The sequence below is a fragment of the Dipteris shenzhenensis genome, chromosome 9 (assembly GCF_047967505.1).
Source record: "Dipteris shenzhenensis isolate YYH24624 ecotype China chromosome 9, Dip_SZ_1.0, whole genome shotgun sequence".
Classification (NCBI taxonomy): Eukaryota; Viridiplantae; Streptophyta; class Polypodiopsida; order Gleicheniales; family Dipteridaceae; genus Dipteris; species Dipteris shenzhenensis.
This window is the reverse complement of record NC_141604.1, coordinates 40,036,429-40,061,769: the sequence shown is the minus strand read 5'-3', so window position 1 is coordinate 40,061,769 and position 25,341 is coordinate 40,036,429. Positions and strand designations below refer to the sequence as shown.

The window sequence follows — 25,341 nt, the reverse complement described above, 5'->3', positions numbered from 1 at the left end:
TTGCACCTTGTGACTCTTGTTTATTCGATTTAACTGTGGTTAATGGGATTAGTTAATTTGAATAGAAAGAAGGGAGAAGTATTTTGAGTCGAGACACTCTCGTAAGCATGCAAGCTGGCGTCTGCATCATCATCATTGAATTCATTTTGTGTGCGCTGCCCCTAGTTGTCCTTCTCTAGGGCTCTGATTTTAGCTCGGCTCGAATTTCCATCCGCCTTCCTTACCAATCACTTTGTTATTTGGCATTCGCGTTGCCCCGCTGTTGGCAACTTGTTGTGCAAGAATGACCCCCCGCACTAATAAAATCTGGCATGTTCTCCTTAAAAAAAACAACAACTTGAACCAAGTTCAAGTGGCCTGCCATGAAGGGATTCGCAATAGGAAAGAGGAAAAGAAGGAGAAAAAGTTGGAATGACATTAAGTGTCTAAGAAAAAGGGGGACCAAAATAGAAACAAGAGAGAAGGGGGGAAGAAAAAGTGGAGCCTCAACCGATCACAAAAAAGCTAGAAATATTTTAACAAGGTGAATGATATTTAATCATTCATAAGGCTTGTCCAAGATTTAAAAAAGCAAACAAAAAGGTAACAAAAAGTAAATGGTGTGGAGAAAGAGAGAGAGAGAGAGAGAGAGAGAGTGAACCACTTTAAAGTCTCCATTCAACTCCAATGAAGAAGAGTCAACATATTGTCAAATTAAAAAAAAAGCAATTAAAAAAATGCTTAATTTTTGCTTTGCCAAATGCTAAGGCTACCGAGAGGACAGGCAAAAGTAAGTGAATTTTAGCTTCTTAAGACCAGAAACGTGAATATAGCCTACTTAAGACAGGCCAAAAAGGGAGTTAGTTTTGTCAAGAGTATGTCCCCACACGTTTTGATTGAGTGTGTCAAAATTTGATAATTGGGTTAAAGTTAATGGGGAGAAGTATTGTGAATTGAGAAGAGCATGCAAGCCAGAGTCTTGATCTTCATCATCTCCATTTTATATGTCATTTGTGTGCCCTGCCTTCCCCAGCTGTCATTCTCTTAAGCTCTGATTGTATCTCGCCTCGAATTTCCATCCGCCTTCCTTTGTTGGCGTTCGCTTTGCCCCGCTTTCTGCTCCTTTTTAGGGTTTTTTTTTTTTGTTTGCCTCATCGATCAATCTCATGTAAGCATCACTCCTCATCACCTTTCTTTTTCCCGCTTCTTTTTTATCATCAGCTTCCCTTCGCCATTACCCTGGAAACATTTTTGCCCTTTCTTCTACTTATCAGCTTCATTTCAATGGCTGCCTCTTCATCCTCACACCATCTTACCTCTTGACGTAGTACCATGGAGAATTTGATCGGCCTCGTCAACCGAATACAGAGAGCCTGCACGGCTTTGGGTGATTACGGTGGCGATAATGCTCTACCTACACTGTGGGAGTCTTTACCCTCAGTCGTGGTCGTTGGTGGCCAGGTCCGTTCGTTTGCCAGAATTTTTCGCTCTTCTTAATTGATGTTTTTCTCGTCTATCAGTTATGTATTTTTCGTTCCGTTGATGTTGTCGAGTAAGGGCCAGTGCTTTCACACGGATAAAACTGTAACGTTCTTTCGTTTGACGCAGAGTTCTGGCAAATCCTCCGTTCTCGAGAGCATAGTTGGAAGGGACTTTCTTCCGCGGGGTTCAGGTTGGTAAAGGGCTTAACTGTTCTGTGGATGTTTGATGGAGCTCAGATAAGCCGTTCTGAAATCGCTGATCTCTGATGTCAGGAATTGTGACAAGGAGGCCACTAGTTTTGCAATTGCACAAAACAGATGATGGGGGTGAATATGCAGAGTTTCTTCATCTTCCTAAGAGGAGGTTCACAGATTTTGGTGAGTACTTCTTTTACAGAGTAAGGCCTCAGAACACGTCGGTACGTACATCAGCCTCGTTTATTTCATATTAGTGCGACCAAGGTAAAAAATGCTCTGTAACGGGGTACTTGGCGGGTTCCTTGGGTCAAGAAGTACAGGACGTCTAGAGAAGCTTTTTTTCATGAATAATTACGTATTGGCTCACTAATTTCATATTGAAGGAACGATTAGTCCGCAATTTCTGAATTTAATGTAGCGGGCTGGTTCTTCCTCAAAGGTTACGAAGACTCCTTGGCATCACATTGTTCACAATACAGTGTTTAAGCTCTTATACGTTCCACATCACTTAAAAATATGTCCTTCACTTTCTAACTCTTCGATGCTGCACATCGGCATCCTGTCTTCTTTGTCAATATCCATCTGTTCATCCAAACCTGGTAGTCATTCTCAACTACTATCATAGCCTATATTGAGGCTTGTCTTCTTAATATCAAAGTCTCGTCCTATGAATTGGCAGTTATCTTCTGGGCTCATGAACTTGGGTACAAGGTTTGTATTTTGATCCCAACTTTTCGATTAGGAATCTCCGTTTTGTACCTTCTTCCAATCTTCTTGTAATAGGCATGTCAGATGCAGCGGACGTACTTTCTATGTGTTTGTAGCGAGAGAGAGAGATATTTGTGTTATAAGCCCACGGTGTGAGCCTTTATTCAGAGATAGAGCAACGTGCAAGAGGCATGATTGTCTGAGAGGTTTAGTTTTGCAACTTTGCTCTGAACCTTTGGTGAGAACTTTGCAGGTGCTGTGAGAAAAGAAATTTCAGATGAGACAGACAGAGTGACGGGCAGAAGCAAGCAGATATCACCAATTCCAATTCACCTGAGCATTTACTCACCCCATGGTAAGCTGAAAAAAACCTGGCTTTCGAATTACAGTTCACTGTTTCTATTTTCACCACTTTCTGTGTGGTATAACTCTTTTTCAACAGTCCAGAACCTACAACATGAGTTTACTATCTGGTAAAATTTGTTGGACGCTTTCTTTTGGAGAAGGATCGGTTTTATGAATATAAAACATTGGTTTTATGAGCTTCATTATCTGGCAATTTTTTTGGGGGACTTCCTTTTGGAGAAGGATTGGTGATAGAATTTACAGCATGAGCTGATTGTCTGATTAATTTTTTCTGCGGCTTTCTTTTGGAGAAGGGTTGGTTTTGTGAAGGATTTGTTTGTGACACTCATAGCTAATGTATTTGAGCTGTGGCCCATGTGTATTGCAACATCAATGTGGCAAAGGGTGACATTGGGCGATGTAGTATATTTTCATAGTCCAATAAGACATCGTCCAAAGGAGTTGCATTGGGCGATCTAGGATGTATTCCTACTCAAATGAGTAAGTGTCCTAAGGGTTACACTGGGCAATAAAGGATATATTCCTAGTTGAATGAGACGTTGTCCCTCTAGAATCTGGTGAAATATGTCTTGTAAGAGGACAATGCTGCAAATTACAAAGGACATGTTTGTGAGTCTCCACCATTGCAAGATCTCCAAGTCATTGTCTTGATGGTATTTGATCCTAACCCTTCACGTGCCAACGTGTCTCAAGTGAGTGGTTTTGTCCAATGGATGCATCCGTCACATGCGGTGTTGCCATTTTTCTATTCCTCTCTAAACTTGATCTCTCTTTTGTGGATCTGATTTTATGTGTTGTTCTCTAATGGCAACGTTAATTGAGTTATGTTCATCCTTCCGACAATTTTGCTTCCAACCATATTTGACTGCTATAGATGCGAGTCATAATGTTCAATGTCCCATAGGTGCCACCAAGTTATTGTGTTTGTATAGAGCTAGAATGCACTTTTCATTCTCCCGCCTTGGTGCAATGGACAAACAGCTCTAACTAATTCAGCTCACGAAGGAGCATGAAAAGCTTAGTCTTTATGTCATAATTCACGAAGCTTCTTTGGATCTGAAGCCTTCAATGATGGGTGGGGCAATAGACGTACTTGAAACCAGCGTTCAGTTAATTAAAGGGCAGTAAACCGTAACTAGCTTAGCATTCACACCTTCTACAGCCACAGTGCATCATTCCCAATCACTTCCATTAATTAATTGCCACTGAAAAACACTTAGAAATAACTCGAGGATAACTGGATGAAGGCTAGAATGCCCCTTCTCAATGAAACATCACACGAGACACCCATTGGCCCCAAATGCCTTGGCGCCCCTTTCGGTATTTATTTAATTCTTCTGAAAAATGGAAAATGCTTTACAAGAAGGGCGCACCCTTATACTGTTCTGCTTGCATTTTTCCACTACCAGAGCCAACACTTGGCCTCTGCCTGCATCCAATTCCAGTGCACCACTAGTACCCCAATGCTAGGGTCAATGCTAAGGCATAACTCAACAACTGTGTCACCTGACTGTGACAAGGCATCAATGCAAATGAAATGCTCAAATAGCCTCAAGGCATCAAACTGCAACCAATCTGTTCCTCTGGCACCCAGGCATACCCTCTGTGAGTGGGTATCTACCTACAGCTTGTAATGCCCAGAAAGAAATCCAAACAACAAAATGCAAAGCAACAAGCTTTCAAGGTTGTAAAAGCAAACCAGAAGGAAGTCAGAATGTCCATACCCGTTGTCTATGGGAGAGGGGCAAGCTCTTTCCTGCTCCTATCCTCTGCCCAGGCCCCCAAGGGTGTAGAAATGATTTCCAGCCAAGGGGAAATTGGGGATACAGATTTTTTGAGAGCATGTACTGTGTACGGACGCTGTACAATAATACGGAATCCAACGTACGGTTGTATGGAACATACGACGAAGGTACGAAAATACGAAAGAACGGCAGAGGTACATTGATTGTGCGGGCTGTGTGTACGGGCGTCCATATAGTCGTACGGACTGTACGGATGGAGGAGTAGGAAGTGCAAGGTACAAAGAGTCGAAGGAAACAACCATCACGTCAATCTTGAGTAGTGTGTAAAAACAAAGTACATAGTACTTGTACCTAGACCTAGGATTAAGTGTCCTATGTGGCATAAAAGGCACACAATAAACTAAGTGCCTATACCAATGCCTACAAGGCACATACCAGGGCCTATAGGGCATCACTAGAACTGGGAGAAGATGGCCTACAATTATCTCCTCCTACTAGGCTGCACTAATCCTATAAGGGGGCTTGTTTGGCGGGCTGCTACCTGGAATTACATCTATTGCATGGTCGGCAGAGGGCGTTTTGGGGGTAATTCCTGTGGTAGGAGTCAGAAAAACATTCGCGAAACTGAAAAAGGAAATTTGTCCTCTCTTTATCCAGCTTAGAAAAATTAGAATTTTCTTTTGCTTGCTGTTTTTCAGTTGCAAAAACCAAGTACGCAGAAAGATGCTTTATCATTACATTTGAAATGGTTGACGCCGATACAACTGGAATGGATTCTCCCTTCAATTTAGCATCTAAAACATGAGTCTTCCCTCGGTGAGTCAAAGTTAGAGTTCTGTTTCTGGCATTCAAAAGTGCTCCCTTCCTGTGGTGCCAAGGTATACCCAGCAAAACATCACACCCATTCAGTGCCATAATGTAGAACTCCTTAGTGTCCACGTAGCTTTGAATGTGCATGTGGAGCTTCCCAATGATCGGTGTAACTGACTCACTGTGCCTTGGGCAAGCCATATCTGCGGTACATATTGGCCCTATCTCTTCTGCCTTTATGCCCAATTTTCCAGCCAGCTCTGGCGATATAAAATTGGCTCTCGTGCCTGGATCAAAGAAGAATAAAGCGGTCTGGTCACGGATTTTACCCCATGCTCTTCATAACTCTGTGGCATCCACATCCTGTATGGCTCCAGTGACATCTGGCTTATGTCCAGCAATAGGTTTGGGCTTCTTATTGCGCTGGTCATCCCTCTTTCCTCCTCTGTTCTCACTCTGATCTGACGAAGGAAATTTTCTCTTCCTGTGTGGGCATTGATGTGCTTGGTGGCCCTCTTCCTTGCATATAAAACATTTGTTGGCATCAGAGAGGGCCTTCTTCTCTTCCTCCGACAATTTCTTTCGAGGTGATCCTTGCCTCTGTACTGCAACAAGACTAGACTTGACAAGCTGTTAAAATCTTCTGAAATGCTTGTGATCTCCTTGCTTGCTGCCCCTAAACTTTTGTGCTTCTTGGTGGGCTGGTGGCTGCCCTTGAAGCCTGAAGTCTTCCCTTGTAATAGGGCATAAGCTATCATGGCATTTTCTATCAGTTGGGACATATTGGAGACTTTGGTTTGGGTGCAATAGTCCTGTATTTCCTTTGGCAGCCCACAACAATATTTCTGTTCGGACAGCTCCACACGCCTATAAGAGCTCACGAGCAGCAAGGCTTCCCAAAACTTTTTTTTTTCCTCTTCGAGGTTCTTACAATTCGTGGCATCCAGCTTATGCCATGCTGTCATTATATCCACAAGTGGTGGTGAGCCAAGCAGATGAGAAAACTTGCTTGAACTCAACCCAAGTATTAGGGGCTTTATCCTACAAGAGCAAATTGGTCCACCATTGAAGTGCATTGCCCTTGAGGAATGTGGCTCCCTTCGTGACCTTTGTCGACTCCGTGAAGTTCCCATGGGCATATGCAGCATCAAATTGTTGCACAAAAGTCAATGCGTTCAGCCTGTCTTGAGTCCCATTGAATGTCTCAAATTTTACAGGAGCCCCACCCTCTTTATAGTCTTTCAATATACACCTGTGGCTGCAAATAAGGTGGTTTGGCCCAAACTCTGTGCATTACTGCCAACTCCCATAGCTGGATTGACCATTCGAGGTCCTATTCCCTGCATTTGTGGCATATTCATGGAATCACTCATCATTCTTGGCATCCCCATCTGCATTCCGGGCTGCATCCCCATGTTTGCATACATCATGTTGACATGTTCAGCCGGCATACCCCCCATCATTTGTTGCTGGAAATTTTGCATTCTTGGCTAAAGTATATATTGATTACTACCCAAGAAAGCCTGGATCATTTTGATGTGGAGTCTCTTATGCAGAAAATATTTCTGAAAAGCTACATCTAGCTTCATAGGCTAGCTTTATGCACACGACTTGCATTGCTTGATAACTTAAGCAGGGATGACATCATGTTGTGTGCAATACAATTTGGGTATTATGTTTTTCAAGTGGAATTTCTTGTAATGGAGATCACACATATCTTGTTATGATTTTGCTGCAATGTTTGTGAATAAACTTGGTATTTTTAGTGGTGCCATGGGAGCAAACCTATTTTTATTGATAAACATGCAATTCTCTTTAGTTTTTTGTAAGTTTTTGCAATTGGTCTATCATAATTGATACATTTGTGCAGCTCCCCCCTCCAGGGCACCTTTTTGCCAGCATCTTTCTTGAAGGGGAAGGTTAGGAAGAGAAGAACCACGGGGAGAGAGTGAGAGAGAGAGAAGACTCCAAACATGCGGGTGTGAAGTGATGAGCCACACCACAAACTCATAGGTTTTATTAGGATTAGGTTTTTTTCCCTATGACTGTCTTAAGACAGTCATAGGTGTCATATCTTTAATAAAGGGGTGGCAATGTGCCTTTACCCCAACAACCTCCCACCTAAAGGCCAATATGCCTAAAGGGGAGAAAAGAATAAAAATAACAGCAATATACAGTTACTGTATACAAGACCATAAAATAAGAGTGGTCTCATCCTAATCCCATGATGTGGCGGCAATGTGCAAACCGCTCTGTAGGCAAGCTCTTAGTGAGCAAATCTGCAGGATTATCATCAGTATGCACTTTCACAAGCTCAAGTCGCTTGTCTTCCAGTACCTCCCTGCAGAGCCTGTTTGTCATGCATGACGGGTGGCTGTACCACCATATTTGGCTGTTCTACAGCCCCATTTGCTGGCATATCCAGTGGTGCATCATTGGCAAAATCATCTGGCTGATTTCCAGCCTGTATACCCTCTTGAACAGGGTTATCTGCAGCAGCCTGCTGCTGCATATAAATGGGCATTCTTTGCTGTCCAACATCATCATAAATAACCCTCCTGTATTCCACAGGTTGCACGGGTTCCTTGTGTACACTATCCTCTTTAAAGATGACATCATTGCTGCGTATAATCTTCCGTTTAACGGGATCCCATAACCTGTACCCCATTTCACCTTCGTCACCATAACCCATGAAGATGCATCTGAAAGACTTTGGCTCCAGTTTGGTGCGCAGTTCTTTGCGTACATGAGCAAAGCACTCGCAGCCAAACACACGTAAGTGCTTATATGAGGGTGGCTTGCCAGACCACACCTCCTCTGGCACTTTCAACTCCAAAGCCTTGTTTGGCGACCTGTTAATAATGTGAACTGCTGTTTGCACGGCTTCTGCCCAAAAGCCATGGGGCAATGCAGCATAAGACAACATACATCGAACCTTCTCCTGAATAGTTCGATTCATCCGCTCACTTACACCATTTTGAGATGCATTATGAGGGGCTGTGAGTTCCTGTTTGATGCCCTTAGCTTCGCAAAACTGCACAAAAGCATGTGACACATACTCACCCCCATTATCGGATCTGAGGCATTTCAGCCTGCGACCTGTCCGATTCTCAACCTGAGCGACAAACTTCTTGAAAGCATCTAAGGCATCGCTTTTATGCTTCAAGAAATAGACCCACACTTTGCGTGTGGCATCATCAATAAAAGTAATAAAATACTTTGCACCCCCTAGTGATAACTGTGGCATCTCACACAAATTAGTGTGCACTAGATCAAGCGGTGCTCTATTCTGGGGAGTTCTCCTCTTATGAGGAGTCACAGAATGCTTGCCAAATATGCAATGATCACAAGTAGGCAAATCTGAAAAAGAAAGAGACGGCAGATAACCCAAACGTGACAGTTCTTGCATTCCTTTAACAGACATGTGTCCCAACCGGCTATGCCACAATGAAACCTTTGGCAGCTCGGTTATGGCAACAACATGATTACCCACACTGGAAACATAAAGAGGGTACAAGGTATCACTCTTATAACCCTTAGCCACTACAACCTGGCCATCAGTAATCACCCATTTGGAATCCCCAAATGTGGTGTGGTAACCACTGTCATCCAACAAGCCAGTGCTAATCAGATTTTTCTTGATTTGCGGCACATGGCGAACACCATCAAGCATAAATGACCGTCCATCAGGGAATACTATCTGTATACTGCCAATCCCTGCAATCTGACATGCATAGTTGTTCCCAAGGTGAACAACTCCATGAGTACCTGTGTAAGAAGTAAACCACTCCTTATGAGGAGTAACATGAAAAGAAGCACCTGAATCCAAGAGCCAGGTGTGCATGTCATGGCCATCAATAACCAATGTGTGTGCAATTACAGCAGAAGAACATAATACCTCATGTCTGTCACTGTCACTGTCCTCTGTTGCAACATTCACTGCATCCAAGTCATCTACCTTGACCTTGCCTTTGCCTTTGCTTCCACTGCCTGCATCCTTTGCTTCAGCCTTCTTGGCTTTCTGATCCCGTATAAACTTGAAGCACTTAGACTTCACATGTCCCTTCTTGCCACAATAAAAGCATTCAATATCCTTTTTACCACGGGACCGACTTCGGGATTTGGACTTACTAGCAGATCTCCCCTTCTGCTGAGTCCTGCCTCTTTCTGTACCTGCAAAGCATTTGAAGACTTGCTGCCCGCATTATTTTTCCTGCTCATCTCCTCCATGAGGAGAGAGCTCTCTACATCAGCATATATAAGAGTGACATTCGAATTAGACAAGGTGGTCTTGAAAGTGTCCCAACTCTCAGGAAGGGTACACAACAAGAAAGTAGCCTTGAACTCCTCATCAAGGTTCAACCCCTGTGCAATCAGCTGTGTAAAGATGGCATTGAACTCACTCAAGTGTGAGGTCATAGCTGTACCTTCCTTCATGCGGAGATCAACCAGCTTCTTCAACCAATACACCTTACTGGCTGAACTCTTTTGGGCATACAACTCTGCTAGCCTCTGCCATACACCATAAGAGGTCTTTTCAGCCTGAACATTGTACACAAGAGAATCACTAAGAGTAAGCATGATAGCAGCCCTCGTGGACAGATCTAGCTCCTCCCACTCATCATCTGACATCCCAGATGGTTTGACACCCTTCACCCTTATGGGCTTAGAAATCTTCTTAAGCAGAAGTACATTCAAACACTGTTCTGCCCATAATGCATAATTGTGTGCCCCTTCCAACTTCTTTATGTTCAGAATTGATGATTCACTTCCCCCTGATGCCATATCAGATAAGGAAAGTACCTGACTCCCTGTAAGTTAAAAAAAAAGACTGAATAGAATTCTGATTTCTCAGAAAAAACCTGCTCTATCAAGAGCCAGAAGCACTCACAATAGTGCTGTTTTTTACTGTCAAAAGAATCTGCAGGAAAACAGTAAATTTCCCTCCAGTTACTGTACCTTCTGACACACTGTACCGTGCTCAAATAGGCATAAAACAGTAATTTCAGAATGCTGCAGCTGTTCCACAGGTGCTTTAACAGTGCATCATCATATGATGAAGCATAAAGCACTGCTGTCCTGATCACTTCTCCCACCTCAGATGAGGTATTGCACTGCTTTTATATGCATAAACCACTTGTCATACACTGTGTTGTTCACTGTAAAAGAGGCTCCAGACACTTCAGCCTGTCACAAACCTGCAACAGAAAATGGGACAAATCCCAAGCAATCACCCTTCTGCCAAGGGGATAGAAGGCATCTGAAGGTCTCTGACAGTAACCCAAGTGCTCTCAAGCAAAATCTGGGCAAAAGCCCCTTGATTTGACACCCTGTGTAGAAGTGACATACACAGATCCCAACGTACAAACACTACACTACCTCAAGGCATACAAGGCATCAACTGCCGGGCAAAAGCCCTATGATCTGCTCACCCGTAAACTGAGATTCAAACCCAGTAAAAGCATATATCCTCTGTCAGATGCATAAATCCCGATATCTGTGCACAAGTCCTCCTCCAAACAGGAGGGAAATAAAAGAAAAGTACTTGCTGTACTTCACGCAATGCAATGCACCTCGGGAAAATTCCAAATCTCCTCGCTGTACCTGCTGTACTTTTCTCGAAATTGGAGATTTTCTTCTTCTTCCTCCTCGAATGCTTCCTAGGCTTGCGTGCCTAGATGCACGTTCAGTTGCACTCGTGCTGCACACAACTCGTATTTCAGCTGTACCAGCTGTACTTCAGCTCGTGTACTTGTGCAGGGTACGAAAAAAAAATTTCAAAAAAAGAAACCTTCCTTGACGCAGATCCTTAACGCAGAAGTTCCTTGCGCTGCTCCCAATCGAAAAATGTACCTCCCTGTCGCAGTCCGTACGGTACGGTCGACCGTACAGTGTCCGTACGGATGTACGGACGGCCGTACGTCCGTACGCGATTCGACGCCCAGCTGCGCCCACGCGCTGCCTGCACCCACGCGCTGCTTGCACGCTGCCCGCGCTGCTGCTTGCGCTGCCCTGCGCTGAGCTGAGGATAGATAGAGGGGGTGAGTAGGCTAGGGTAGGGGGGGAAGGATAGATAGCTCTGATACCAGTTGAAGGGGAAGGTTAGGAAGAGAAGAACCACGGGGAGAGAGTGAGAGAGAGAGAAGACTCCAAACATGCGGGTGTGAAGTGATGAGCCACACCACAAACTCATAGGTTTTATTAGGATTAGGTTTTTTTCCCTATGACTGTCCTAAGACAGTCATAGGTGTCATATCTTTAATAAAGGGGTGGCAATGTGCCTTTACCCCAACATTTCTGTGTGTGTGTGTGTGTGTTGCCATTTTCAAGTGAGAAAAAACAGTTCTCTCTGCAATTCTGATGAGATCTTGGGACTGCTAGCCCCACTTATTCTTGCAGAAGTTATAAGAACTCAGCATGGTGTTTTGTGTAGATTTGCATGAATACTGCAGATTTGCGTGAATACTGCAGTGGGTGTGTCTGCCTGTTTTAAATAGGGATGTGATGGTACATTTTGAAGGTGTGAAGTAAAGATGGCAGATGTTTTCTCGAAGTTTTACAAAACTTGGGTATAATGATAATGAAATAAACCTGAGGATTCCATGGGAACACCAGAAGTCCTGGCATGAACCTGGGTTGATAAGTTAGTTAGTAGGAGTATTTACTGATTTTCGTCCTTTTGTGTAATGAATTTTTAAGCGTTATCTATGATTTATGACTCTCTTCATTTTGCAGTGGTGAACTTGACACTTATTGATCTGCCTGGGTTGACAAAAGTTGCTGTTGGTAAGTTGCTGCACATTACACCTATAGGTGAAGGACTCCAGGTTTTAACTTTTGCCAAGACACTAATTGAAGATATTGATTTTCAGAGGGACAACCCGAAAGCATTGTTGCAGATATAGAGAACATGGTTCGGTCATATGTAGAAAAGGTGCAGTTTCTCAAGCATGATCACATGAAGAGTTCACCTTCTTTCTTGCCGGTGCCTTCTATTGTCAAATAAATCTCTTCCATTTTTGATAGATCATTTGCGTTTTTTTGTATGGGGGTTGGAGGAGTTTGGCATATAGCTCTCCGTTGTCCATAGGGGTCTTACACTATTTCTAGAATTTGAATGTCAAACAGCAGTTTAAAGTTCGTTTTGTGCAAGTGTCTGAATCTAATGCATGCTGTGCTCTACCTTTTCCTATTTTGTATTGTGTTGGATAGTGTCACAACCACCATGTGCTAGACCATAAGATTGTCTGTATTACCAAAGCATTTGAAGCCTTCAAGCTTCCATCAGCTACACATGTGCTCTTATCCACAACAGTCATGTGCTAGACCAAAAGGATTTTCCTATTTCCAAAGCATTTGAAGCCTTCAAGCTTCCCATCCGTTACACATGTGCTCTTGTCCATACTTTGCTGTAATAAAACCCCCATTCCTTTTCATTGAGCTCTTCCATACATAAGAGTTGCCTTCCTCTTTTTCGTTCATGTGGTGTCAGAGCTTGTAACCTATGAAGAACCTGACTTCTCGAGAATGCGAATGTGTGCAATGCATGCAGGATTTGAATGCCAATTGGCCCTCCATTGGGGAAAGAGCGCCCTCGTGAGAACTTGTTTCTCTTTTGGACCTACATGCAAGGTGGGAGAGACATGGCGGATGAATGCAAGGTGAATAGAGAGAATGCTACGTGAGATTCACAATGAAGGGTGATACCCTATTATTAATGTCCCTTGAGATCACTCACTCAAGTTTCATCTTCCCATTTACACCTACCCTTACCCTATGACCCATGCATCTACCATTCAATGCAACCTTAATGCACCCTTCTCTTCCTATTGCCCCTAGGACCTATACACGTGTGTGCACATTTTTATTAATAGAATAGTGTAACATGTACAAATTTGATGCCGTTTGAAGTAGTGGCTCTAGCTCGACTAGTTCTATCTACTCAGATGATCCACTGCCATAACAAATCGGTCGGTGTCCATCATAAATATAGATACATGTTACACCATCGGCGTATATCAACTAATAACGGATTAGTGATTTCTCTTGTCATGACACTCCCTCCTGCTTGAATGGGCAGAAGTCCTCTTGTGGATCCCCTCTTGTCTCTTTCTCTTGCGTACGCTTTTCTCTTTTACTTCTGCATTTTCATCTCCTCTTCTTAATCGGTAAATAGTCTTTACACGATCTCTTCTGAATCAGAACTTAAATCTCATCTTCAAGTTCTGGTTCCTCTTGATGCTGAATATTCAAAATGCCGAAGTACCACTGCAGTGCCTCTTCAATATCTCTTCATGCTCAAAATCCTCTTTAGGGGGAGGTGATGGTGTTCTCTCCCTATCTCCTAGTAGTGGAGGAAAAAGGACAAGTTCTTTTAAATATCCCTTCCTTTTTCATTCTTTCCTTTTAGTAATACAAGAGAGAAAATGACTTGCTGTAATTTCAGAAAAGCAATAAAAGCCAATCGTTGTAGAGTTGGTGGTACTTATCCGACTCCTTCTTCGCTTGTGTCAGAAAACCACTTCAAATGACCTCTTCTTCCTTCTCTTTTAGCATTTCTTCCTTGTTTTTATGCTGTAAACTGGTACACACCGTTTGGGCTACTTGCTTTGAGTGGATTGGAGCTCTAGATACTGTTATAGGGGTTACTTGGTGGATGGATCACCCCCTTAAAATCTTGTTCCGATCCGACGTTCCGTTGGGGAGAACCGGGAGGGAGGGGGGGCTCTTTTCCTCACGGTTTAAGGGTTTTAAGGGTCTATTCGCACGGGGGAGTCACCCCATTCCTCGGTCCAAAGACCAAGAATTCAGAGAAAACTCTTACCTTAGGGCCTCCAAATTCCATGGTTTGCAGGGTTCATGGACCTCCACTCAAAAAAATTGGGATTACGGACAACCTTTTGTCGGGATTTGTAGACAGAATTCTGTTGCCATCTTCAGATCATGTGGTTGGCACATCGGGGTTGCAACTTCAGCCCTGTCAAAATGTACCTCTCCGTGCAGATTTTTAGAGCGCTGTGTCAGTGGTCGTCCAAAGGTCTGCAGTGTACGTACACTTCTTCTTCGTGCGTGCGCCTTTCCTCACGTGGATTGCTTGTGCAGCTCCCTCATGCACTCTTACCTTGCGTTGTGTTGGCTGCTCGTGTCTCTGGCCCACACGCTGGCACCCTCTCTTGTTCTCGCTCCTTCTTTCTCTACCTGTCACGATCGTGGATTGTTGCTACTCTGATACTAATGTGAAGAACCGGACTTATCGAGAATGCGAATGTGTGCAATGCATGCAGGATTTGAATGCCAATTGGTCCTCCAATGGGGAAAGAGCGCCCTCGTGAGAGTACTTGTTTCTCTTTTGGACCTACATGCAAGGTGGGAGAGAGATGGTGGATGAATGCAAGGTGAATAGAGAGAATGCTACGTGAGATTCACAATGAAGGGTGATACCCTTTCATTAATGTCCCTTGAGATCACTCGAGTTCCATCTTCCCATTTACACCTACCCTTACCCTATGACCCGTGCATCTACCATTCAATGCAACCTTAATGCACCCTTCCCTACAATAAGTGTCACATGTCCAAATTTGATGCCGTCTGAATTAGTGGCTCCAGCTCGACTAGTTTTATCTCTACTCAGATGATCCACCGCCATAACAAATCGGTTGGTGTCCATCATAAATATAAATACATGTTACACCATTGACGTATAATATATAATAATGTTTTAATGTCTACTAATCACGGATTAGTGATTTCTCTTGTCATGACATAACCCTCTTAGGAATTGAGATTGGGCTAGACATTCCCTTAGTGTTTTTCCAGCTTTGTAGCCACAAGGAAGTCTGGCCATGTCTCCATGCTCTTTTTTCTAGATCACGTGGGGGATGAAACCACAATGTTTGTACAACTATTGCAGCAGATTGTAGGAATTTTCAGCCGTCAATTGAAGAGCTACAGCCACTCATATTGTTGCTGCAATTTCTGCCTAGTTCACAATAACGGAACGTAGACTGGGGTGGCCATTTTGGAAGTCAATCTTTTCCTAATTTGACATCGCATTAGATTTAGCAAGCATTTTGACAAAAAGTTTGCACATTTTGCAAGGTGGGCATTCTTTTTGCTGTCCAAATTCACATTTTGAGATTCTAGCAAGCATTTGCTTCAGATTTTGCATTTCATTTGTACTGTTTTTCTTTTGGTAGCGTTGAGAAGTCTAGGTGACTTGGTTCTAGAGAGATCTGTGGCAATTTGGTGGAGATAGTTTGCACAGAAAGTGGGAATTTCTTATTGTTGCCAGCCATTCAAGTCATGTCTCATTGTTTTTGCAGAGATTGTCTCCATATTACTCTACAAGAGTTTGGAGGACAGCTGGTCTATGTGTTGAGACTGGCATCTCCAGGGTAGGCTGGCCGACCAGCTCCCACGCAGCAGGGGGGCCAGAGGGGGTAGGCTGGCCGACCAGCCCCTGGCCGACCAGGCTCGGGCCGACCAGCTGGTCGGCCCAGTTGGCTGACCGACCAGGCTGGTCGGTCTAGGCCATCTGGCCGACCCCCCCTTGGCCTTCCCTATAAAAGGGACTCCCTCCCTTTCTCATCTCCACCACTTCTTCCTGCAGCTCCTCAAGGCTCTTGTCTTCAGCCTGCTCCTGGCCATCCCCATCGGAGCCTCCTCTCAGCTGTTCTGTTGGCTGCCCACGCTCCCTCAGCAGATCCTTCCTCTTCGGGGCTCCTGCCTCCTTGCTCCATGGAGGCTTCTACAGTTCCCCTCGTTCCAAGGTTCCTGCCTCTTCGCCCAGGCTCCTTCAGCCTCCTCATTTCTAGGCTCCTGCCTCCTCGGTTCAGGCTCCTCTAGCCTCTTCGCTCCCAGGCCCCTGCCTCTTCGCTTTAGGCTTCTCCAGCCTCCGTGCTCTCAGACTACAGCCTCCTTGTGCCCCTTTCATCTGCTTCAGTTCAGCCCCTTCTGCAGCCTCCTTGTGCCCCCTTTCCTCTGCTTCAGTTCAGCCTCTCCTGCAGCGCCTGTTTCATATCCTGTTCAGGATACCTTGTATTTCAGTTGCTGCCCTGGTTTATGGGCTGAGTTACAGCAGATCTGTTTGTGGCACATCTTGTTATCTCTAGTGTTCTCTGTGTGGTTCTGTAGCTTCAGTTTGTTTGCATCTTCCGCTGCCATTTTTAATATGGTATCAGAGCACCAGAATACTCTTTTTTTTTTTCCCGAAAAAACAGTGCTAATTATATTACTTTGAGAACAAGATACAAGGGGTCAGCTTATAGCTGACGGCTGCGGTCACAAATCGGACACAGCCCTAAAAGGTAGCAAAATAGAAAACCATCCTCTCACGGAGGGAGAAAACGAGTATGAACGAACAGCCATCGGGGTGGTGAGTAGTGCCACCGAAGGCCCTGCGTAGTCTGCTCGAAGAAGAGGCCCTGTGTGTCCCAAGTCCGGAGGAAGCGTCTCCGCTTCTCCTGACCGGCCCGGGAGTCTCCCTGAATCTGGTCCCACTGGCCTCTGAGGGTATGGATAATCTCACTCCAAATCTCCGCCATGATCTGGGCAGTCGATAAGGAGGTGCCACCGAGGATCTGCGCGCAGCGCGAGGTCCAGATGTGCCACCCTGTAATGCTGCTAATAATCTCCCATACTGGCTGCCTCTCCCGGACTCCTGTGTCAGCCTCTGCTAGGTGCTGTGGGATACCCTCGAGCGGTCCCCACGTGCCCTGTGTGACAAGGAAAGTGGGGTCCTGCTGACATGCCTCAAAAAAGTGATGAAGACCAGGTGCGGTGCTGCACCAACAGAACGCGCCCCAAGTGATCAATCCTAGCTCTGGTGCTGCGCGAGTAAGAATCCCAAAAGTCCACCTCCACACTTCCTGGGCGCGAGTGCAGCTCCACAGGCAGTGCTTTGGTGTCTCCTCATCCGCATGGCAAATCTGGCAACATCCGTCCTGGCCTATCTGCCTCAGCCAGCTCCCCACTGGAAGACCTTTGTGGGCAAGAAGCCACAGGAAGTATGAGATCTTCCGTGGCCGCCAACTCTCCCACAAGGCCTTCCAGAATGCCTGTAAAAAGAACCTGGAAAGACCCTGTGCGTACCAGCTGGGTCGCTGGGTGGGGGGGCGGCTCTGGATCCTCTCGAGAACTCGCCTGCCCAAAGTCGTACTGTAGGCGAAGAAAGAGGTCGGCCCCTGACCTGTCACAATCTCTGGCCACCACCACTCTCCTGGATCCCAATCAAGCTCTGCCAAGGCCCGCCCCTCCCAAAGCCAAAGACGCCAGAGCTGCACCTGGTCCTGCTCGATGCTAGGGTCGGTATGCCAGACCTTCCCCAAGAGGCCTACGACCCGAACCCTCTGCCACGGGAGTAGGGGGTCGATGAGCGCACCCTCTGTCCTGAGTCGTCCCTCCCCAGAAACCGCGAAGACCAGAATACTCTCTGATCTTGGAACTCCTGTATTGATGAAGTTGAAGAAGCTCGTCCTCGTCAACAACTCTCTTTCCCGCTGACTACAGAGCTCTCCTCTTCCCCCTATATATATATATATATATATATATATATATATTTTTTTTTTTTTGCTGCCTTTCGGCAGCCCTGTTCTAGACTTTGATCTGTTCACCAGCCCCGTTCTCTTCAGCCCTTGGTTGCTGTCCACTCCCTGGTTTCAATTATGGTTGATGAAATAAAGGATTCTACTCCGGATCTTCGCGTTCCCCCTATGTCCAGTTTCTTTCAAGAGTCTGACAAGCCTGTACGCATTCCCACTCTTCCTACATTTCCAGATGCTCGGCAGTTAGATGGGACCAACTATTCTCTTTGGAAAATTCAGATGGCGTCTGTATTGGAATCTTATGATCTTGCTGAGTTTGTTGATCCCGGGATCCCTCGTCCGTCACCTGAGGAGGAGCCACATGCTTCTCTTATCTGGGACAAATTGAATGCTCGTGTACGCTCGTTCATCTTTCTCAATTGTCAACCAGGGGTTCTCAATCATATCAAGCACCTTACTTCTGCACGTGCTATTTGGGAATTTCTTGATGGCATGTATCTTCGCGTCACTCCCATGAAACGTATCTCCTTGGAAGTTCAGCTTCGTCGCCTCGATCCGGCTACTTCCCCTTCCATACGGGACCACATCAATAAAATGCAGAGCATGCATCAGGACATCCTCCATGCAGGCAAGGCTATCTCCTCCGAAGATATGGCTATTACTCTCTTATCTCATGTTATTACTGACAGTCGATATGCAGCATTCTATTCTTCTCTTATTACCTCTGGCCGTCTCAGTACCATCACTTGGGAGGAACTTGTCCCCATGATGATGGATCAGGAGGAACAGTTCATTAAAACCTCTGATGGTTCTTCTGAGGCTCTTGTGGCCCACCGTCCCAAACCTCGATCCAAGAATGCCCCGTCCTCTGCCACTAACTCATCTTCTTCAGATCCCTCCAGTGACCGTCCTGCTCCCAAAGGTAATTGCAATCACTGTGGCACTCCTGGCCATTATTGGCGCAATTGTCCCTACCGCAAACACAAACGAGCTGACGCACCCCTGGCCGCTGCGGCTGATGCCTCCCTTACCCCCACTCCTGCATTTGTTCACCTTGAGCTCTTGAATTCGGTACCCCTTCCTGCAGTAGAGTCATTGGCTCTCCATAGTTCTGATGCTCGTGAATGGATCGTTGATAGTGGGGCCTCTCGGCATATGACCACCTCCTCCTCGCTGCTCCAGGATCTCACCCCTCATTCTGGTCGTGTCTGCATCGGCGACAAGCACTCTATTCCTGTTCATTCAGAGGGCTCTCTTGATATTATTCCTGATGGCAAAGGGGGTAAACACTCTTCTCGTGTTCTTTATGTTCCGTCTCTCGGCTTTCATCTCCTTTCGGTTCATCAGATTTGTCAAAACAATATGAAGGTTGAGTTTGAAGCGGCCTCTGTTACCATCCGCGATCGTGCTACCGGACAGCCGGTTTGGACCGGCCATTCTACTAATGGTATCTACAAGCTTGTCGCCCTTCCCTCCCTTACAGGAACCTCTCTTGGCGACCTTTGGCATTATCGGTTTGGTCATCTACACATTGATGCTCTCCATCGTGCTTTCCGTGATCAGCTTGTCCTCGGCCTCCCTAACGTCAGCACTCGCCAAGGTCTCTGTCCCTCTTGTATATTGGGCAAACAACATCGCGAGCCGTTCGCCCATCATGCCTCTCGCCGTGCCACCGTTCCGCTTGGTCTTGTTCACCTCGACCTATGTGGCCCTATGCAGATTATGTCACTGGGGGGAGCCTCGTACTACATGCTCCTTGTTGATGACTTCAGTCGCTATTCTTGGATCTATTTTCTTTCCCACAAGGATCTGGCTTTCAGTCGTTTCCAGACCTGGCTAGCCCTGGTGGAAAAAGAATCCAACCACTCGCTCAAAATTCTTCGTGCTGATTAGGGTGTTGAGTTCACCTCTCTCGAGTTTGATCGGTTCTTGAGTAGTCATGGTGTCAAACGGGAATTTGCCAACACAGGTACCCTTTCTGATAATGGCGTGGTTGAACGTAAACATTGTACCGGCGTTGAAATGGCTCGGACCATGCTAACTCACAGTCAACTCCCTCAGTCTCTCTGGGCCGAGGCCATGATGACCGCTATCCATACTCTTAACCGCTCTCCGACATCAGCAGCCCCAGGCATGACCCCTTATCAGGCTTACTATGGATCTAAGCCCGATGTTTCCCATTTTCGGGTATTTGGCTGTGATGCTTATGTTCATATTCCTAAATCTGATCGTGAAAAGCTTGATCCTAAGTCCCACAAGCTCTTGTTCGTAGGCTACAACTCCGTCTCCACTGGATATCGCCTATATGATCCTCGCCGCCGCATTATCTCCGTGAGCAGGGATGTCCTTTTCGACGAGCAGGTCCTTCCGCCATCCTCCGACTCTCCTCCTGTTCTTGGAGATCCGTCCGATGCCCCGGAGCCCTCTCTCCCTCCACTTGCCTCGTCCCCTGTTACATCACCTCCTATTCTCTCTCCTCCGCCTCCTTCTCCGGCTCCACCCTCGTTTGCTCCTCCTTTGGAACCCCGCTCGGTCCGTGTTCCGCAATGGCTCATTGATACTCTCCGCTCCTCCGGTCTTGAGGATCCCTACTCCGAACCACACCCTGATGATGGGCCTCGTCGCTCTCATCGCCACCCCCCACCGTCCTCTTCTGATCCCCTCCATGTCAATTACGCCCTTATGTCTCGCATCCTCGCCACTCGCGAGCCCACTACCGTTCCTCAGGCTCTGGCCCAGCCTCATTGGAAACAGGCTATGGAAGCGAAAATTCATGCTCTTCTTCGGAACCACACCTGGGACCTTGTTCCTCGTCCCTCACACCGTTCCGTAATCGGTGTCCGGTGGATATTCAAAACAAAATACGCCTCTGATGGTTCTGTCGACAAGTATAAAGCTCAGCTGGTGGCTAAAGGCTATGCCCAACGACCCGGCATCGACTATGGGGAGACCTTTGCACCTACCGCCCGGATGAGCACCATCCGAACGATCCTTGCTCTTGCAGCCCACCATTAGTGGCCCATTTTTCAAATGGACGTCAAATCTGCATTTTTGAATGGTGATCTTCAAGAAGAGGTATATGTGGATCAGCCACCCGGCTTCATTAATTCTCGTTCTCCTTCCATGGTCTGTCGCCTTCGCAAGGCCCTCTACGGTCTCAAGCAAGCTCCTAGGGCCTGGAATCAGCGTATTGATACCTTCTTCTGCCGCCAAGGACTTCATCGCTCTCTGGCTGATCCCAATCTTTATCTCTTTCATGAAGGACAGCTTCATACCTTCATCATTCTTTATGTGGATGATCTAATCCTTACTGGGAGTCATACCAATCATATCCTTGCCATTAAAGTTGCTCTTCAAACTGAATTTGAGATGACGGATAGGGGCAGCAGATCCTTCCTCTTCGGGGCTCCTGCCTCCTTGCTCCAGGCTTCTACAGTTCCCCTCGTTCCAAGGTTCCTGCCTCTTCGCCCAGGCTCCTTCAGCCTCCTCATTTCTAGGCTCCTGCCTCCTCGGTTTAGGCTCCTCTAGCCTTTTCGCTCCCAGGCCCCTGCCTCTTCGCTTTAGGCTTCTCCAGCCTCCGTGCTCTCAGACTACAGCCTCCTTGTGCCCCTTTCATCTGCTTCAGTTCAGCCCCTTCTGCAGCCTCCTTGTGCCCCCTTTCCTCTGCTTCAGTTCAGCCTCTCCTGCAGCGCCTGTTTCATATCCTGTTCAGGATACCTTGTATTTCAGTTGCTGCCCTGGTTTATGGGCTGAGTTACAGCAGATCTGTTTGTGGCACATCTTGTTATCTCTAGTGTTCTCTGTGTGGTTCTGTAGCTTCAGTTTGTTTGCATCTTCCGCTGCCATTTTTAATACTATGTACTCTACATCCTTTCCGTGAGAAGTGACAATATATATGATCACACAAGTCAAAACCACACCATCGTAGGCTAAATTTTTCTTTGGAATTATGAAGGTTTCTCTTTTCAGAATTGCACAAAACCATTCTCCTATGTTTGTAAATATTTCAAGGCCTAATGATCAAAGATCCATTGATCCTTTTTTGGGTTTTTAAGGGGCGGGGGTTCGGACTATGTATTTCCAGCCTTTTGATGCAATCTTACGATGTAAATTTTTGAGACTCATTAATATGTATGTTTAACTGGTAAAATCTGATTAAGTAGTGATTGAACATAGTTAGAGACATGATATTGCACATCATTTTATCACAGACATGATATTGCACATCACTTTATCAGCTTTATGTGGTCAACTGTCCCTAATTTCTTATTGTCTCTGTTTTTTCTTGGGATTTCAGCCAAACTCAATTATATTGGCTATATCTCCTGCAAATCAAGATATTGCCACTTCTGATGCCATCAAGTTAGCCAGAGAAGTGGATCCAACTGGTACAAAATCTGTTTGTTCCCTTTGCGGTCGAGCTTTATTGATGGTTGAGTTGATATTCCCTTTTGCTTCAGTTCACATAATCTCGTTTGCTATTCTTGAAAATTACAGTTCCTAAGCAGGGACTATGCGAACCAAAGAAAACATATGTATATATATTTGTAATAGTGTAGATATGTTTGGAACTCATCTGTGAACACGGGAAAATTGTGATAGACATAAGGCTTCGCTTGATTACAAGAATGCTTGTCTGGTACCTTTGGGATTCATTTATTATTAGCTAGATGGGACAACATATTTCCATGCCTAGAGGGGTTTTCAGTGTCCCGCTGGGAGTTGGACACATGCAAGGCGCCCAAAGAGGCTGAACGCCTGTCAACTCCACCAATTATCAATGTGTTCGAGATCAATTGAGTGTGAGGCACATGTTTAGCTAGTATTCCATATCGCTATTAAGCATGAAAAATAGTGTGGATGGATATAAACATTGTATAAAGGTTGATAGTGTTATTTTCTTTTGGAAATGGCAATGCTGTGAGCGTCCATACGAGGAGGACTAAAGGCATTAGACTGGGCTAGGGGATGAGGACACATGATCATGGAAGGGCTGTGACATGATCATGGAAGGGCTGTGTTTATGCAGCCCATAAAGGGACCAGGGGTGAGACGTGGGGCCAACTAGAGTCGGCATTTGACCTGACCAAGGGTTTTCACAGGGAAGGTGAGCCTGCTTGGTTGGTCTGTTAGTGGTTGCTTCAGGTCAAGCTGAGTGGGGGTGGGGGGTAGACTTCCTACGCCTTGACTTTATGAAGGGCTTTTTAGGCCTTAGTCGAAGCCTCCTAGCAAGGCACACAGGAGAGGAGTAACAGCAGCTTGCCTAGAGGCACTTGGCCTTGCAGTTTTCCAGCACCAGGCTGAGCATTGTATTCAGCACTCGGCTGGCTGCATGCTTGAAGTAGTGTTTTGTCTAGCTACGTTGATTGTTCTATCTGCTGTGTATCTCCAGATGTAAGTTCCTATCCTGTGTAACTCAAATTATGGATGTGATTAAAGTCCTAGTTCTGAAAACTATCAAGATTATACAATTTTGTGAATTGTCAGCATGGCCTGCAAAATATCTAAACAACCTCCCAAAAGAACAGGCAAGCCAGAGAAAGTGATGTAGGATATGGACAATGAGGAAATGAATGATGCTGTAAGGTAGGGCAGCATAGCCATCTTAGGCATTGTTCCTATAGGAGAAAATGGTGTGGATGCCTCCAGCCAGCCTGATGTGTTGCTAACAGAAAGGTCTAGGAGCCCTTGTGGCGAGACTTGTCGGATACAGAGTGGGCCCGTGTGGAGCAGCTATAGGTTCTCATGTTATCACGGATGATTCGTGGTAAGCCATCCGTTCCTCATCAGATCATTCAGGCTGAGTTTGGGTCACCCCCTTTACAGCTAGATGCCGCATTTCAGGTCATCCCTAACCTAAAGGGAATATGAGGCTACCATGCATAGTTCTATCCTCTTCTATGGCACTTGCAGCAGGAGGGGACCAGAGGTGCTGGTATGCACGTACAGAGAGATGGTTTGAGCGACTGGGGCTTCACATGGATAGACTACCTCCCTTCCAGTACAGCATGGATGCTCCGTTCTCTCCCCTCCTATCACACAAGGTCAACCAGGTTATTCGTGAGGATGTGCTACAGCTACACACATTTCGGACCTAGTTGGGACCGAGTGAACTCCCAATGAAGCTTAGCTTCTACAAAGATCACTTCTTACATATCACAGCGGAGGGTTTCATTGACCCACCAGGATACACGCAGATCCACCTACCCCACTCACTAAGGGTCTCTCTTGGTTAGTTCTGTCAGCACAATGTAAATATCCTAATTCAAAGTACAGTTGACTATTTATTTGATCATAATTAAAGAGTTTTATATGTGTTAATTATGGTTAAAGAATTCTTTTAATGGTCAAAGGATTGACTACGGTCAAAGATACTTGACTCTAGTCAAGTAAACCTGACTTCGGTCGGGGAGACTTGGTTTATTACCAAGAGGGTTAACTGCGGTTAACCAGAGAACCACAGAGCTGACTACGGTCAGAGAGTGTTGACTTCGGTCAACAAGACTTGGCATGCGCCAAGAGGGTTAACACCGGTTAACCAAGATGTGCCAACTTCGGTTGGAGAGACTTGGCTATAATTAAGGCGCCTCGACCCTTGGTCAAAGCTCCTTAATTATAATCAAGAGTGTTGACTCCGGTCAACCAGAGAATAAATATATATTTTTATATTTGTCAGGTGTGCACATGTGTTCAGTGGGGACTCCCACCGTGACTAGAATTAGTCCACAGTGTGTTATTTGCATGCAAAGCGCTAACAATTAATGGGTGCCATGGTGGTGCGCTTTAATTAATTGTTGCAGGCACTAGGAAGAGTTATTTTTCTAAGCACTACGGGAGCCTAACAAGCATCTAGGAGGCGGTTCGTGTGACCAAGTGCTTTGAAGACTCCAGAGTGGCCCTTAGTGGCATGTAATAGGACTTAGTCTAGATTTTAGACAAGTGGCATGTCGCCAATTTGAAATGAGCTTGAAGCTCTTGTAATGAAGGATTCACGTTTTGGATTTTTGGGAATGTACCAGATAGCTCTACGCTGAACTCTTGTAACAGATTCTCTTCAAGGAATAAAATACCTTCGGGGGGGTCCAGCCTGACATGTTGTCCTGGGCCCTAGTGTCTCTGTTGAGAGAGGGAGAGAGGGAGAGCAAATGAGAGTGTCTCTGCTGTCTTTTACGAGAGCTGGTGAATTGCATTGGTATCAGAGCCAAGGCTCATAGCCTTCTCAAGCTGTGACGATCCAACAAGAGAGTAAAGATTCGACGTTGATTCCGAAGAAAGGATGGTGTTGGCCCAAGAGGTGGCAGCTGGAAGGTTTGGGTCTTCAAGTGCGAAGGGACAGAAATGCTTACTTCGAAGCCTATGAATGCACGAAGCCCTAAGTCCAGATTGATCAGTTGCGTAAAGGAATTGCCTTACGCACGAGTGTACATCTGACAGAATAGAAAGGATGCCTGACAGCGCACATCTGATGGCAAAGGAAACGGCGAAGGGGTATTAGGGAATAATATTTCCGTT

The 25,341-nt window shown here is 45.7% G+C and overlaps 1 protein-coding gene and 1 pseudogene across 1 annotated transcript in view; one reads left to right on the top strand and one right to left on the bottom strand.

Annotated features, from left to right (window-relative positions):
• Positions 1–1,014: 1,014 nt before the first annotated feature.
• The window catches only part of LOC147898631 (phragmoplastin DRP1E-like), a 42,319-nt gene continuing 17,992 nt past the window's right edge, over positions 1,015–25,341 (top strand). Inside the window, exons 1-8 of the mRNA XM_087379401.1 lie at positions 1,015–1,147; positions 1,308–1,440; positions 1,588–1,651; positions 1,734–1,838; positions 2,620–2,721; positions 12,023–12,073; positions 12,160–12,221; positions 22,127–22,217. Coding sequence (XP_087235527.1) covers positions 1,312–1,440; positions 1,588–1,651; positions 1,734–1,838; positions 2,620–2,721; positions 12,023–12,073; positions 12,160–12,221; positions 22,127–22,217 — 604 coding nt within the window. The 5' untranslated portion in view covers positions 1,015–1,147; positions 1,308–1,311. The remainder of the gene's footprint in view (positions 1,148–1,307; positions 1,441–1,587; positions 1,652–1,733; positions 1,839–2,619; positions 2,722–12,022; positions 12,074–12,159; positions 12,222–22,126; positions 22,218–25,341) is intronic.
• LOC147898632 (uncharacterized) lies at positions 5,015–6,252 on the bottom strand (annotated as a pseudogene).